Genomic DNA, 15,628 nt, shown 5'->3' on the forward strand with positions numbered 1-15,628 from the left:
CAATAGCAAAGAACCGAAAATCTTATAAAAGCGAAATTAAAAAAGCAACAACACCAGCGGCGCTCATAACTGGCGGGAACGAGCGAGAGCTAGAGAGAGAGAGAGAGCGAGAGCAAACGAGCGTGAGTGTGCATATGTGTGTGTGTGTGTGTGTGTGTGTCTCAGCCAAAGTGAGAGCGAGAGAGAGACCGAGCACAAGATGTGGGAAGAGCAAGCGTAGCACTTAGCCGGGGCGCAGGCGTGCGTTGAAGGGAGACGGCAGCTGAAAAAGGGCCGTACGTTTTATATACGTTGACCGTGGAAGGGGGAGGAAGGCAGGGAGGGAGGGTTTCGCAACCAGTTGCCGGCGCATATGAATTATGATAAATTATTAATGAAGAGAGCGCAAGTGCGAGCGAGAGCGCACGATAACACCCGAGAGCGGCCGAAAGTGGCTGGTAAAAATGCCAAGAACACGGCTGCAACAAAAACAATGGCGCAAAAGGTGAGCGAGCCCGATAAGCCACCAAAGCGGAAGGAAGTAGCAGCAACGGCGCCGTCAACGGTGGCGTCGGCAGCGCAGTCGAGGCGAGAGTTGATACGAAGTGCGCTGCGTCTTTTATTTTGTTTTTTTTTTTTGTGTGAGTGTGTCTCATAATTTTTCGAACAAGTTTCATAAATGTCCGTGCAGCAAACAGGTAAGCAGCGACAGTAACAGCGACGCCAGCAGCAAAAGCAGCGACAGCGACAGCAACGTCGACAGCAGTGAGTGAGCATCCTGCACTCGTGAGCCCGAGTTTGAGATGGTGAGAGAGCGAGTGTGAGTGCGAGGGCTGCGGACTGTGAGCTGCGCTGTGGAGAGAGGTCGATGGCAACAGTAACAGTAACCGCAGTCATAAATGGCCAAGGGTGCAAGCAAGACAGCACGAGGCCGTCGACAGTCGGGAAAAATTTAATAAAAATTATGATGAGAGAGCGCGCGCGTGTGTGTGTGATTGTATTGAGAGAGAGGGTGTGCGTGCAAGTGGGAGCGAGAGCGTTTATATATATGAAAAATTATATGAAATGTGAGCGAGTGAGCGACTGTGTGTGCATGAGCGCGCCTTGGTGTGTGTGAGCATAAGGTGGGTTGGTTGACTGAATGTCAGGATATGCCAGTTGCTGTTGCTGTTGTTGTTTCTGCTGCTGCTGCTGGCAGTAATAATAAAAATGTTGCACACACACAAGCACACAAGCGTGTAAAAATATTGGTAGTAAACCGGTCGCGTCGTCGTTGTCGCTGCCCGAAGCAGCAACAGCAGAAACGACGCTGCGTTCGTTCGTGTCTGAGTGCGAGCGTGTGTGTGTGTGTGTATGAGAGTGCCTCTGCCGCTGTGTGCGTGCCTATGTGTGCCTGAAAGTATCTCAAAGATATTGTTTGTGTTTTGTGTCAGTGTTATTTTGACGCGCGTGCTGAACGTTCGTGCCGCACTGAGAGCAGCGATTCGACCACTCAGTTGATGCCACTCAGTTTACCGTTCACGATTACGATACGATTACGACGAATATGTTTCCCGTTCTGTGTGTTTGAAGCGAGTGCGCGACCGAATCCAAAATTCCAATTAGATTGCCTCTGAATCTATATATCAACACAAATACTTATGTATATATCTCCCTCTGTATATGTACATATATATATATGCTGTGCATCTGATCAATGTGATGAGTTTTTGAATTGAAATTATGATTGCGAATGCAACTCGTTGTTGTGGATAAACGCTGCTACGCCGACGGCAAAACACACGACGCGACGCGCCTGTGAAAAGTTCAATTTACTCTAAACCAATGCAAAAAGAAATCAAATCGAAAGCAATCAAATAAAAAGATCTAAAGTGCGAGATAAGGACAGTAGTGGAACATGGATCAATTCCTCCGCGCATGACAAATGTTCAAATTCCCTCGGCCAAGTGGCGCCAAGACAACGAACACTCAGATCCTCAACTCCCCATTCCCCCGCCACCAAATACACACACACATACACACACACCCATACACACAACAAGACACACACATGCGAAATAATGCAAACATTGTGCTAAAATTTCAACAATCAGTTTAAAGTTATTGATGACAAACGTTCTGTGTGCAATGCGTAGTGACTTTAAGGATAATCACCAGGAGACCATCAATAAAATGATACAATTTGGTACCGTCAAATATGGCATTGTCAAACAGCTGAAGGATCGCGCTAGAAGTGCCGACAAAGGTGAGTTAAATATACCAAAAAATTTGAAATAGTGAATTAGGTTTTGGAGCTTAAAGCATTTATGACTCGAGTCAAATAAAACCATTAAACTACTGTATTGGCTGGGGAAATTGGACTTGTAATTAATTCGAACAGATAGTGTAATACTGTGTCATAAAAATGAATTATCATTTATGGATGTTTCGAATTTCCAAATCACTTCCCTTTATAATTTTGCTTGGACAGTTACAAAATGGTCCGTTAAATCATAAAGAAGAGAGGTACATAAATAAATAAATGCAGAGGTGAGACCCAGAGACGAGCAACAGAAATTTAATTAATTAATTTGGTGTTAAATTGGATGGCAATATTCCGAAGCTAAACCGAATCGATTCAATACGTTTCGATCGTATTCAATTTTGTGGCTTTTTGGCGTATGCAAATGGCGCAGCTTTCAAAATCCATTAAAGAAACCGATTTGAAAAGGCCTCCAAACTGCTCTCAAATCATCTTCAAGCTTTACGATGGTCACTTCCATCATACACAGATACACACGCACACACACACACACACACACACACACACACACACACAAACATCTGCATATTAATATGTACACACTTAAATCATATCGATATTTGATTTGTCATAAAAATAACTCAATGGAGTCTCGCAACTGAGGCTGAGAGTTGTTATTAATGCATACTGAATAATCAAGATACTCGGCCCAACAAAAGGGTAAGACAGAGAGAGAGAGAGAAAGAGAGGGATAGAGATAGAGAGAGGGAGAGATACATGTAGAGAAGGAGATTGAAAGACTTTTAAAAGCTTCAAACTGGAAATGCAAAATCACAAAAACCGTAGGCGAAAAAATATAATTTATATTTGATTATAAAACTGGTGCACACATTTGAATAAATTAAAACTTCAAATAAGAAAAACACAAAACCAAAACCAAAAACAAAATATAAATAAAAAATGAAAAACCATTTTCTAAATGGCCGGCAACTTTTGATTTTCCATTTTTTCCCTGTTATCGTAACTTCAAAATACAGTTAAACTATTTTCAACAGACCCAAATCAATGTCACAGTTTTAATATAATATTTAACATAAATTTGTTTACTTTGGTGCGTTCGCTGCTATGGCAAAAATGACAAATTTGTTAATTAACCGAAATTGGTTCAAATTTTTATTCACTTTTAATTGAAAATCTTCTTAAGACTTTCTAATTTATAAATTGAAAACAGATTTATTTTCATAAAATACATATCCAGGAATATATCATTCATTTCCTAAATGTATTGAAACTGTAATTGTACAATTATTAAACTAATATAAATTATCTTTAAAGACTTCAAATAAAATTTGTTGCGTTCTGTAAAATATGAATTCGATAGAAAAATATGTATTCACAGGGATTTTATTTTATATATTCATGTGTATGTATGTGCGCATAAATACATTCATATTTGATTGTGAATAAGCTGACACAATACTCGTAAATTTCAATTTTTGAATATGGCTGGCCATAAGCTTTTAAAAGGCCATAAACATGATTATTTTTGCCGCTCATTTTTTGTTTGTTTTTTTTTTTTTGCTTTATTCATTTATTTTTGGGCGGTTTTGTGATACGCATACATGTGCAGACGAGTTGTATATATATATATATGTATATATATACTGTATAACTGTAGCATTTACTAAAATGAGCTGAGCATTAATAAATGTTCAGTCATTAGTGTGGCACAATAAATAAAATAAATATCGAAAAATTGGCAGCTGCGAAAAAATCACAAAAACAAAAAGCGAGAAAAGGTGGAAAAAATAATTATAATCATGAGCTTATTTCCATATGATTTATATGGATTAATTATACGTACATATACATAGCTAACCATATATAATTTTAATATGGATTTCGATTTGATTTTGTTAGTGTTATTTTAACCCTAACGAAGAAGCAGAAGTCAATGCGCATAACTTAATGACATTAATTATTTAATTATTTTTATTTATGCGCTTTGACTGTGATGTTATTTTTTCTTCTTTTTTCTTGATTTTGTATTTTTCCAGTTTTGTGTAGCTTAAAGTTCCTCAGGCCGATTCCAATTTTAATTTAAATGCATTAATTTCTGCGTCGTTACCCTTTAGTGAATAAATTCAAGTATATTGCTCAATATACTATTATAATACTATAGATACTATATTATACTATATAGTATTAAGTTGAGTTGAATTTACAGGGTAGCAGAGGGTCATTTATGCTCTTTCTTCGCAATTGATTTAGTTATGTATGCTTGAAAATAAAATCGTGTACATTCAATTTGGCCTGGGTGTCAATTTATGCCAAACTCGTGGAATTTGTATCGAAATCGAAATCGTCGATGGACTTGGATATTATTATAAAATTATGCGACAAGCTCGGTTTGGTTCGGTTCGATTCGGCTTTGCTCGGATCACGCAGTTGTTATTTTGTTGTCGTATTTTGCATTTTTCGATTCGCTGCACATTTATATTTTCACCTCCGCAAAAACGGGGAAAACATCGACCCCTCCTCCTTCCTCCTCACGCCTCACGCGTCACGCCTCCAAAAGCCAGAGTCTGAGCCTCAGCCTGATCCCAGGTAATGCCCCTCGATTTGCATATTGAATATGATGATGGAATAATTGAAACGCTCGCTGAACGCTGCCGAAAGGTAACTAGAGTCAAATGTATGCACCCAGCCCATTCTAAAAGTCATGACAACAACACAACGTCAGCAGACAGCAGAAAACTGAAGACGATGACAAAATATAACGAGTGGCAACTTTTTGCTTTACTTTAGTTTTGCATTAGCTAACAATCTGTATTAACATATGGAAATGAATATACACACTATGCAAGGCTAATCAAAAAATGTGGCGGTAAATCAATTAATTATTTGCCTCACAAATCCTTCTGATCTACAATTTGAGCGAGAGACATTAATTTATATACTTTTGCGTATTGTTCTAAATGGAAACTTATTAAATAATCGAATTATTGCATTGATTTGCACTAATTTATTTAGTCAAACGCAAACTGTTTCACATTTCACCAATCATTTTGCGGTGTTGCGGCGATAAAAAATTGATTTGCTGAAAGCTAAACGACCCAAATGGGCGCAACAAATAAAATTTACTAGCCAAAATATCCGAAAGATACGGCAAAAAACAACAACACAAAAATCAAAATCAGAAGCAAAAGCAAAAAATAAAAAAAAGATACACAAACAGCCAATGAGATATTTTTTTTTAACGTGTTAGTGCGTGTGGTGGAAGTGACAATTTAAATGCTGAAAAGTTTTATAAATTGTTGCAAACATAATTCAACAATGTGAAAAAGGGGCAGTTGGACACATGGACACATGGAAAGCTGCAAAATGTTTAAAATGTTGAAAATGTTTCATCATTTTGGATAATCTTTAATTGTACACTTTGTGCGGATTTATGAACTCAGTTTAGATACATTGGCGTATTATATACCTTAAACAATATATGCATATATGTATATGTATATGGCGATAATTCATTTGAATTTAGTGCTTGGGGTTCAAATGGATTTATGGCTTGACTTAATCCACCTTTAAACTTGTACAATTCAATTTACCCGAATATATTCTAGACATAACCGATTCCCGTACTCTCCCTTCTGATCTGCTCTACTGTTCGTTTTCTTTGCTTTGAATGGCAATGGGAAACATAATTTCCTGCCCGCAATTTCATATTTATTTATCTGTCAGTCTGTCAGTCTATCAGTCCATCCGTTTAGCACAACAAAATACAGTGCGAGACATAAGTCTTGCAACGGCACAGGTCAGTCACAGACATTTATCTTAAGATACTTTTGTTAGAGTTTTGTTTTGCTTTGTGCTTTATTTGTAGACCTAAAATAAAATATAACATACTATATATGAAACGTCAACTAAAAATAAACAAAAATTTGAGGAATGAGTTAAGAAAGAGAGTTTGATTTTAAGAGTGTTTTGTTGTTGTCGTGGCCAAGACAATAAACAAGATGCGTTTATTGTTATTGTAAATTTAACAAATTTATTAGCAATTACCAAATGACTTAACAATGTTCGATTCGATGCGATTCGATTCGATTCGATTTTATGGCCATCATAATTCGATTTGCTTTGCCGTGTTCTTTATGGTTGCCTTTCGTGGCAATTGGCAACTGGCAACTGGCAACTGGCGACAAGTACAAAGCGCACCGACTGAAAGCGTTGACGCGACGCCGAGTGCATTTAACGAGCCCTGGAGCACATTATACTTAATTTTAATTAATTAAAATAACATTGACTTATCAATTATAATTATTATGGGGCTGCCAAGAATTTTCAATGAACTCTCCGGCGACTGTGAGGGTATTAAATAACAATTGTAGCAGCCTCAACAAGTTCAATTGCGGCAAATCAAATGAAAAATAATTTCTCACAAAAATGTATTCTAATAATAACCAATAATAATGATACTTCTGAGATTTGCGAGACGTGGAACAGTGCTGCCAAATTCATTGTCATATTTGGCTTTAAAAATAATAATAATATTAATGCGATCGATATGCAAATGGCGCTGATAGCGCAGTCAACAGTCAACGTAGCAGCTAAAAGTATCTACAGCCTGTAGCACGAGTATCTTTCGCTTTGTATCTCTAGCGTTTGCCTTAGCTTTTGCTTTTGCTTTGTTTGCGCCAAAACTCGCTTGACTCGTTTCGATTTGTGCAGAAATATGCTTTATTATACTCACTAGGCAACAGTCAGTGACCAAGGGGAAACGAGAGACAGAGAGAAAGAGAGAGGGAGAGAGGCTAGATTTATCTCGCGTTGACTTATCATAAATTATGTTTTATGGCTGCGGCGCATGCGAACCAATTTGGTTGATTTTAAATACAAATATTCGAGTGCAGATACACACATATTTCGCAATCTTGTTCATTTTGCCGACGGACACACAAATGTCAGCTGTTTTTTGCGCTTTTTTGCTGGCAACAGGTGAGAATCAGCTGGTCAACAACAATTGCTAATTGCTGGCCAAACAAACCGCTGATTGACAGCTGCAGGCTGAAGCTGAATGTGTAGGGGGCATCATGTTCAACGTTGCCACAAGAAATGTAATTGCAACAGCAACTTGAACGAGCTGCAGCCTCAGCGGCAAACACAATTGGCGACGATTAAGTTATATGTGCGACAAGGCAATGGACAACTGGGAAGATCAAAAGGCAACTCAGTGCAGTGGGTGCATTGCGGGGAGCAAAGCTGGGAAGCCAGGGAACAGAGCAGCAGACTAGTTGCCATACATTGTCTATTTTGGACTTTGCTTCCAAGAAAAACAAGATGATGTTTTCTTGTTTCTTTTTTTCTCAGTTATTGTCATTGTCAAGTTGGCTCTGAGAGACACGTGCTTGCAAAATAATATTAAATAATAAAAAAGGCATGATTAATTCCCACTTAAGATTCATAGTTAAAGCATTGCATTTTCCGAATTTATTTCCATTTGATTAGCGATTGAAGAGAAATCAGTTAATGCACAATTATTTCAAATGCATTAAAATGAATAATCAATTCTAATTTTGAGACTGGATGACTAGTTTCATTAGTGCTGACTAACTTATAAATGGTTCAACTTGTTAAATATTTGGCTATTTACAAAGAATTGAAAAGTATTTTGCTAGATGACTCAAATCACAATTTATTGGCAGTGCTGTAATTGTAATTTTGCAAACTTTTTGATTCTTTTGCAGAGATAGCCAGTGATCAAGAGGATAATGGAGCCTGCTCGCCACTGACTACCGCAACGGCAAGCGCAAGTGCGGGCAACAGTCCCAGTCCCAGTCGGAGTCCGCCGCGGCAAAGCGAGGACGAGGCAGAGCGTGAGGTGGACACCTCAGAACCAGGGGCAGTGAGTAAACTGGAACAATTAGATAATTATAATGCCGATAAGGCCATTGAAGATCATAATCACAATCACAATAACAACAATAACAAAGTGATTATGACTAAACCGCCCGTGGAGAACGAGATAGAAGAACACAGTGGCAACTCCGATGCCTCTATGCCACATTCACCCACCGCGGCGACATCTGTGACAGAGGAGGCCGCTACGCAGCCGGCATCCACGGAAAAAAACGTGGACGTGGATGTGGAGATGCAGGAGGACGACGCGCCGATGGCGATTCCCTCATGTGATCAAACCTCGACGACGCAAACAGCGTCTCAGGTGGGCAGTGCTGGAGTTGCAGCTGGTGCTGGAGCAGCGCCTGTTACTCTCGAAGCGATACAAAACATGCAGATGGCCATTGCTCAATTCGCGGCAAAGACCATTGCAAACGGTTCTTCAGGAGCGGACAACGAGGCTGCCATGAAGCAGCTTGCCTTTTTGCAGCAGACGCTCTTCAATCTGCAGCAACAGCAACTCTTCCAAATTCAGCTGATTCAACAGTTGCAATCGCAGTTGGCCCTCAACCAGGTGAAGCCGAATGAAGAAGATGCTGAGGATGATCTCGAGCCTGAGGAACGGGAGGATGGAGAGACAGATACTTATGAGGAGGAGGAGCGAATTGCGGATATGGAGCTGCGTCAGAAGGCCGAGGCACGTATGGCTGAGTCCAAGGCGCGACAGCATCTCATCAATGCTGGTGTCCCACTACGTGAACACTCCCGAACTATTTCACCTCCAGCCTCAGGGGAAGCCCTCTCTGCGGATTCCTTGAAGCGCAAACGTGAGGAGGACTCCTGTGTGAAACCACTCAGCTCCAGCATCAAATTGAGTGGGGATCGTACCAGAGAAACGGATAGAAATGGGGAAAGTGCTAAGGATGCACTGTCCAAGCTTAAGGAAATGGAAAATATGCCGCTACCCTTCGGCTCTGACCTTGCTTCCAGCATCATCACCAACCACGATGATCTCCCCGAGCCAAACTCTTTGGATTTACTGCAGAAGCGAGCACAGGAAGTGTTGGACTCCGCTTCTCAGGGAATTTTGGCCAACAATATGGCCGATGACTTCGCCTTTGGCGATAAGTCCGGTGAGGGCAAGGGCCGCAACGAGCCTTTCTTCAAGCATCGCTGTCGGTATTGCGGCAAGGTATTTGGGTCCGACTCGGCTCTGCAAATTCACATACGATCCCATACTGGTGAACGTCCCTTCAAGTGTAATGTGTGCGGCAGTCGCTTCACGACCAAGGGCAACTTGAAGGTGCACTTCCAGCGACATGCGCAGAAGTTCCCACATGTGCCCATGAACGCCACGCCCATACCAGAGCACATGGACAAGTTCCATCCGCCGCTGTTGGATCAAATGTCGCCAGATAGTTCACCCACACATTCACCTGCTCCAGCACCAAGTCAGCCCGCGACTTCGACGTCAGCTTTGACACAGGCCCAGGCTCAGGCCCAAGCAGCGATGTCGATGACCTTTCCCTCGAGCCCAGCCTTTCCTGGTCTGCAGGGCCTCTACCGCCCTCCCATGGAGCTGCTGAAGTCGTTAGGCGCTGCTGCTGGCAGTTCCGCCGGACTACCCTTCTTTCCCCAAATGCCTGGACTGGGCGCTGCTCTGAAGCACAGTCAGCAGCAGAGTCAGGAGATGCCCACAGACCTGCGAAAGTCCTCAGGCCCCAACTCACCACATGACGAGGAGGAAGACCTGTCGACGGGTCGACTTCCCGTCAAGACAGAGCTGGTGGAGGAAGATAAGCCCGAAAACTTAATGCAGGAACAGACAGCAGAAGAAACCTCTGAGCTGGAGGTGGATACCGAGCCAGAGCCAGAACCACTGCCGCTTGAGGTGCGCATCAAAGAAGAGCGTATCGATGAGGAGCTTGAGCAGGATCAGCAGCGCGGATCACAGTCAGAAGGAATCTCTCGCCGTACGCCGTCGCCTTCAGCCTCGACTGCGGCGCAATCGCCACCTTTGATAGCACGTCAGCATCATCATAGCCACTCGGCGGCTATGCTAGGCTACCCACCGGTGGTGCAACCAATTCAACCAGCAGCCATCATGCATGCGCAGTGTTCGCCTGGCTCACAATCACATCTCGATCAACTGCCGACGCCGGGACAGCTGCCACCAACGATGTCGCATCGGGAGGACTTCTTCGCCGAGCGCTTTCCACTTAACTTTACTACCAAGACGCTATCGCCGGAGCATCACTCACCAATTCGTTCGCCGGCCAACCATGGCCACGCGCATGGTCACGTCCATACCCACGCCCACATTCCCCGATCGCCATTCTTCAACCCGATCAAGCATGAGATGGCAGCGCTACTGCCGCGTCCCCACAGCAACGATAACTCATGGGAGAACTTCATCGAAGTGTCCAACACGTCGGAAACGATGAAGCTAAAAGAGCTTATGAAGAATAAGAAGATCAGTGATCCCAACCAATGCGTCGTCTGCGATCGCGTCCTCTCATGTAAAAGCGCCCTCCAGATGCACTATCGCACCCATACGGGGGAGCGACCTTTCAAGTGCCGTATCTGCGGACGCGCCTTTACCACCAAAGGCAACCTCAAGACTCACATGGCGGTGCATAAGATCCGGCCGCCAATGCGCAACTTCCACCAGTGTCCAGTGTGCCACAAGAAGTACTCGAATGCGCTCGTGTTGCAGCAACACATTCGCCTGCACACAGGTGAACCCACCGATCTGACTCCGGAGCAGATTCAGGCTGCCGAGATCCGCGATCCGCCACCCTCGATGATGCCCGGTCACTTTATGAATCCCTTTGCCGCTGCCGCCTTTCACTTTGGCGCTATGCCCGGCGGCGGACCCGGTGGTCCACCAGGAGCACCGGGCATGCCCGGCGGTCCACACAATGGCACTTTAGGTTCGGAGTCGTCGCAGGGGGACTTGGACGATAATATGGACTGTGGCGATGCAGATGACTTTGATGATGCCTCCTCGGACCATTTGTCAAACAATAACGAATCGGCAAGCGATGATCGACCGCGCTCTGGCGATGACTTCAAGTCGCTACTCTTTGAGCAGAAGCTGCGCATTGATCCCACCGGTGTGGTCAACATTAATAGCCATCAGCGTCCTCGTTCCGCCGCCAGCAATGCCAACTCAATTGGTTCCGTCTCCGCCTCTGCTTCACCTTCCGCTCCCACCAGCCCCAGCTCACAACCCAAGCCCAGCTGCTCCCCTGTGCGCTCTCTTTCGGAAGCCTCTCAGGGTGCATTGGATCTGACGCCACGTGCGGCTCCCACGACGCTAGGCTCCAGCTCTAGCTCGAGGTCACCGCTTCCACTTGCTGCCGAGCGAAAGGAGAAGACCCTCAGCCCGCAAATAGACAGACAGCAACCGCCGCCACGAAGTCCCAATGGTCCGACTTCACTGCTCTCCTCCCCCCTGCCGCCCTCGGTGGGCATCGATTGCCTGCCTCCGGGATTGCAGCATCACCTCCAACAGCAGCACCAGCATCTGATGCAACAACAAGCCGCAGTGGCGGCTGCAGCTGCCGCCCAGCATCATCATCATCAAATGCAGCAACATGCCGCCGCTCTGCATCAGCATCAGGAGCAACTCCGTCGCGAAGCGCAGGAGGTGCAGCAGAAGGCGGCCGCAGCAGCAGCAGCTGCCGCAGCCGCTGTTCAACGCCAGACATCGCCTCAGCCATCGCCGCGAAGCAGTGAGCCAAGCGGTCCGAGTCCCGCTCAGCCCAATCCCTTGATGGCGGCACGTCCGCCATTCGGCATGTTTCCCAACCTTCCCATCTTCCCGCCGGCGACGACGCAGAACATGTGCAATGCCATGAACCAGATCGCGCAATCCGTGATGCCGGCGGCACCGTTCAATCCGCTTGCACTGAGCGGCGTTCGCGGCAGCACGACATGCGGCATCTGCTACAAGACATTCCCCTGCCACTCTGCTCTTGAGATTCACTACAGAAGCCACACCAAGGAGCGTCCCTTCAAGTGCAACATCTGCGATCGTGGATTCACTACTAAGGTAAGTTGTAATCATGAGTATGGGGAGCTTTGGGATTGGATCACATTCGGTTGGAAGAGCTTAAGACTAACTCTTTGCTTCCTTCTTTCCTTTCCTTACTTACAGGGCAACCTCAAGCAGCACATGCTGACTCACAAGATACGAGACATGGAGCAGGAGACCTTCAGAAATCGTGCAGTAAAGTATGTAAGTCTTCCAATCAAACACACAAATTTTCCATTGAATAACTTAATAAACTTTGCCCACACGAACCCGAAAACTGTTGTGTCTTCAAAAAGTACTTATCCAACACTATTTCTTTGATTTTATCTTTATAGATGAATGAGTGGAGCGATGACCGCGAATAATACCATTAGTTATCGATAACACGATAATAAACAACAATCCAAAAAACGGCCATCGGCCGTGCAAATAGACTCTCGCAACAATATGATCTCAAACAGTGTTGTAAAGCCCGAGTTGGAGCGAAAGAGCGAAGAAGCGAAAGAGCAATGAGAGGCGACTGTGCAGCTTTTGCCTGATGTGAGAGAGAAACCAAACTGCTGAAGGCAAGAGGCAGGACACGGAATAAAAGAGGGGCGACAATAACGTCGCAGACCTTCCACCCGGATGCACCACACCCATCCCCCCTACCAAAGGTAGTTCAAGAGCAAAATCAATGAAATCGCCCCATAAAAACAGCGAGGCGTATACAAACAGTTTTATATTTATAAATTGTTGCCCACAAAAATATTATTTGATTGTTGTTTTAAAAGTTTGCTGGCAAACAGCAACAGCCACGCAGATTTCTTTTCATGATTTCATTCATAAACAATTTTTTATGAGTCCAAAAAGCTACGAAATTATTGAAAATAGCAACAGGCAGAGATGAAATAAAATTGGCATGAAATGTATCCAAAGATGCATCAAAAGCAATTTTCCAGCTTGTGAATATGTTGGATTGCTTTGAAACGAGACTGATAGTGTTTCAGGCCAACTACCTAATATAGTAATTCACCCCATATATATAAAAAGAATATACAATATGCAATAGAATCCATTAAGCATGCAAAACGGAGGAACAGCAGAATTGCGAAGAAATCGATAATGAAATCAGTTGAAGATGAAGGCGTAGTAAAAATCAAAATTCGAATTTAAAAACATTAAACAAAAAAGAAATGCAAATGAAACAATTCTAAGGTATATGATAATCGAAAGCTAAATCGTTAGCTATTTAGTATACATATATATATATAGACATAAATATAATGCTTAAATATGCATGTGTGCATGTGTGCGTTCCACACATGTTACAATAATTATACGATATTTCAAAATGTGCAATAATCATATGACATGCTATAAATTTTAGTCGGACTTTTGTTTCCTATATTCGTAATTTCTGCTTTTATTTTTAAACTCTTTCTCTCTCACTCTCTGTCTCACTGTGTTTATCTCCGTGTAAATATGTTGCAATAAATCCAGGCACACACAATACACAAATCCATTTGCTTAGCTTCAAGAAATTATTTAACAAAAAAAAAAAAAACAAAAAAAAATTGAACATGAAAAAAATGTAAAAAAAGAAATTGTGATATTAAATGTAAAAAAAAAATATGAAAAAGTGTTTGAGAAGCAAGTAAAGCCAAGTCAATGTAGAATGCAAATGAAAAATGCTTTCCATATCACTTTTAACACAACTGGCAAATCATAGGGAAAAAAGAAACATTGAAAACAAATGAGAAATGGAATGGAAAATACACAAATATTATTGAACACATTGTACACTAAAGATATTTAACATTCATAGTTAATTTAGTTGTTAGAACTTGACGTGAGGGGATTGTCAAACAAATAAATACATAAACATACTTAGAGATATCCATATCTATACATAAAATATAAAATCGAATCTAATTATTTCAAGAAACACATTTAATTCATTATAACTTAGTACGTTGGTTAAGTTGGTATGACAGGCAACACATAAATTACGATCTAACATACGATATAATTGATGCAGATACAAATGTATCTCAATCGGTTTGTAAGCATAGTCTCATAATTTATTATACACAGAAAAACAAAAACAAAAGCAAAAGCAAAGCAAAAGTAAAAAAACAAGTAAGAATAATAAAGCAAAAGAAATGCAAATAAAAAGTATACAACTTAAAGAAAAAAAGAAAACAGAAAAATATATGTATTTAAGTTATGAAAAATTAATAAACCAACTTGTGTTTTCATTCTGTGGGTTTCTTCTACGCCTGCGCCGCTTATCAAGATCCCCGGGACGGGTGTTCTGGGAAAAAATTGAAGCGTTAAAATTTCGTGGTAAAAGGCCATGGACCTCCAGCTCCCATCACCATCGCCATCATCAGCATCGGCATTGGCATCAGCACCAGCTCCATGTCCATTCCAATAATGGGCCATGTCTGTGGCAGAGATCTTGTAATAAAAATGATTAGTCAAGTTTATTATCGTCATAATCTTTTAATTTGAAATCGAAACGAATATCGACAGCCAACATCAGTGCGACTAACAGCTGGCGAGCTGGCGAGTTGGAAAGCTGATCAGCAGATCTCTCTGAAATCTTCTCAAGCTGAAGCCAAGCACATCTGAAATATTTTTATTGCCTTTTAAATTGATATTTACCTTCAACAAATTTTTGCTGCCTGCTTAATTTTTATTTTTTATTATACTTTATTTTGTTTGCTTTTGGTCACAAACTTGTAGCTTATTTTTTATTGTTTTGTTCTTATTTTGTTCAGTTTTTTCTTCTTTTTTGGCTTAGTATTTTTTGTGTCTTGCCTCTGTACCAGTTTTGTGGACTTGGCTTGACTTGGCTAGCCGGTCACTTGAATTTGGCTCGCATGGCATTTGAGTCGTTAATCAAAAAATTTCTTGTTGACAATGCTTTGTCATCTTTATAACGACGAACACCCGCTGTGTGTGAGCTCTTATGTGTTTTAGCTGTGCCACTGGCACTGCTTTCAGAGACGTAAATTTGTTTTTCAGCTGGTCTCCAAATGTCACATGAGATATTATTATTGTTGAGTTTGCCTACTTGCGTTGACCTAATGGTTGAGTTATTAATGTCTTTAAACAATCGTCTTGCACTCTCAATGCAATTCAATTTTAAAAGTGTAACGTTAGTTACCCCAGAATTTATCTATAATTTAAATTTTTAACTAAACTGCTTACATAACTTTAGATGTTATTTGTAGACTTGAGAAATATTAGTAAATTACAATTTCAAAGTGAGAAAGTGTTAGCTTTTTTCACTTCAACTTCAACTTCAAAGCGAATATGTAAGCTATTTATGAGATGTGGAGATAAAGACTAATTATTATTATTGGCTATTCAGACATTTCTCGACTGTCCTCCAGTTGTCAACTTAACGAATAACATCCACGATGACAACATTCCAGAGACTTGTGATCTGTCATCGATCGCTTCTGTCCTTTATCCTTTCA

The 15,628-nt window shown here is 41.9% G+C and overlaps 1 protein-coding gene across 3 annotated transcripts; it reads left to right on the forward strand.

Moving 5' to 3' along the window:
• Window positions 1-1,429: 1,429 nt before the first annotated feature.
• On the forward strand, window positions 1,430-13,745 carry LOC117564779 (homeotic protein spalt-major). 3 transcript variants are annotated; one of them, XM_034243679.2, is made up of 4 exons: window positions 1,430-2,224; window positions 7,969-12,176; window positions 12,282-12,362; window positions 12,494-13,745. In XM_034243679.2, the coding sequence occupies exons 1-4, from the start codon at window positions 2,086-2,088 to the stop codon at window positions 12,521-12,523; spliced, it is 4,458 nt and encodes a 1,485-aa protein (XP_034099570.1). In that variant the 5' UTR covers window positions 1,430-2,085; the 3' UTR covers window positions 12,524-13,745. The 3 variants fall into 3 exon arrangements, with proteins under 3 accessions (XP_034099570.1, XP_034099571.1, XP_034099572.1); XM_034243680.2 differs by having other exon boundaries at window positions 12,282-12,358; XM_034243681.2 differs by lacking the exon at window positions 1,430-2,224 and adding an exon at window positions 7,776-7,887.
• The last annotated feature ends 1,883 nt before the right edge of the window (window positions 13,746-15,628 follow it).

This window comes from Drosophila albomicans, chromosome 2L, assembly GCF_009650485.2.
Source record: "Drosophila albomicans strain 15112-1751.03 chromosome 2L, ASM965048v2, whole genome shotgun sequence".
In the NCBI taxonomy this organism is placed as follows: Eukaryota; Metazoa; Arthropoda; class Insecta; order Diptera; family Drosophilidae; genus Drosophila; species Drosophila albomicans.

What these genes read in the sequence shown, in the direction of transcription:
- LOC117564779 (XM_034243679.2), top strand. Translation starts at nt 2,086, where the DNA reads ATGACAAACGTTCTGTGTGCAATGCGTAGTGACTTTAAGGATAATCAC. An exon ending in CGCTAGAAGTGCCGACAAAG is followed by an intron (nt 2,225 to 7,968) that starts GTGAGTTAAATA and finishes ATTCTTTTGCAG; the next exon opens with AGATAGCCAGTGATCAAGAG. An exon ending in ATCGTGGATTCACTACTAAG is followed by an intron (nt 12,177 to 12,281) that starts GTAAGTTGTAAT and finishes CCTTACTTACAG; the next exon opens with GGCAACCTCAAGCAGCACAT.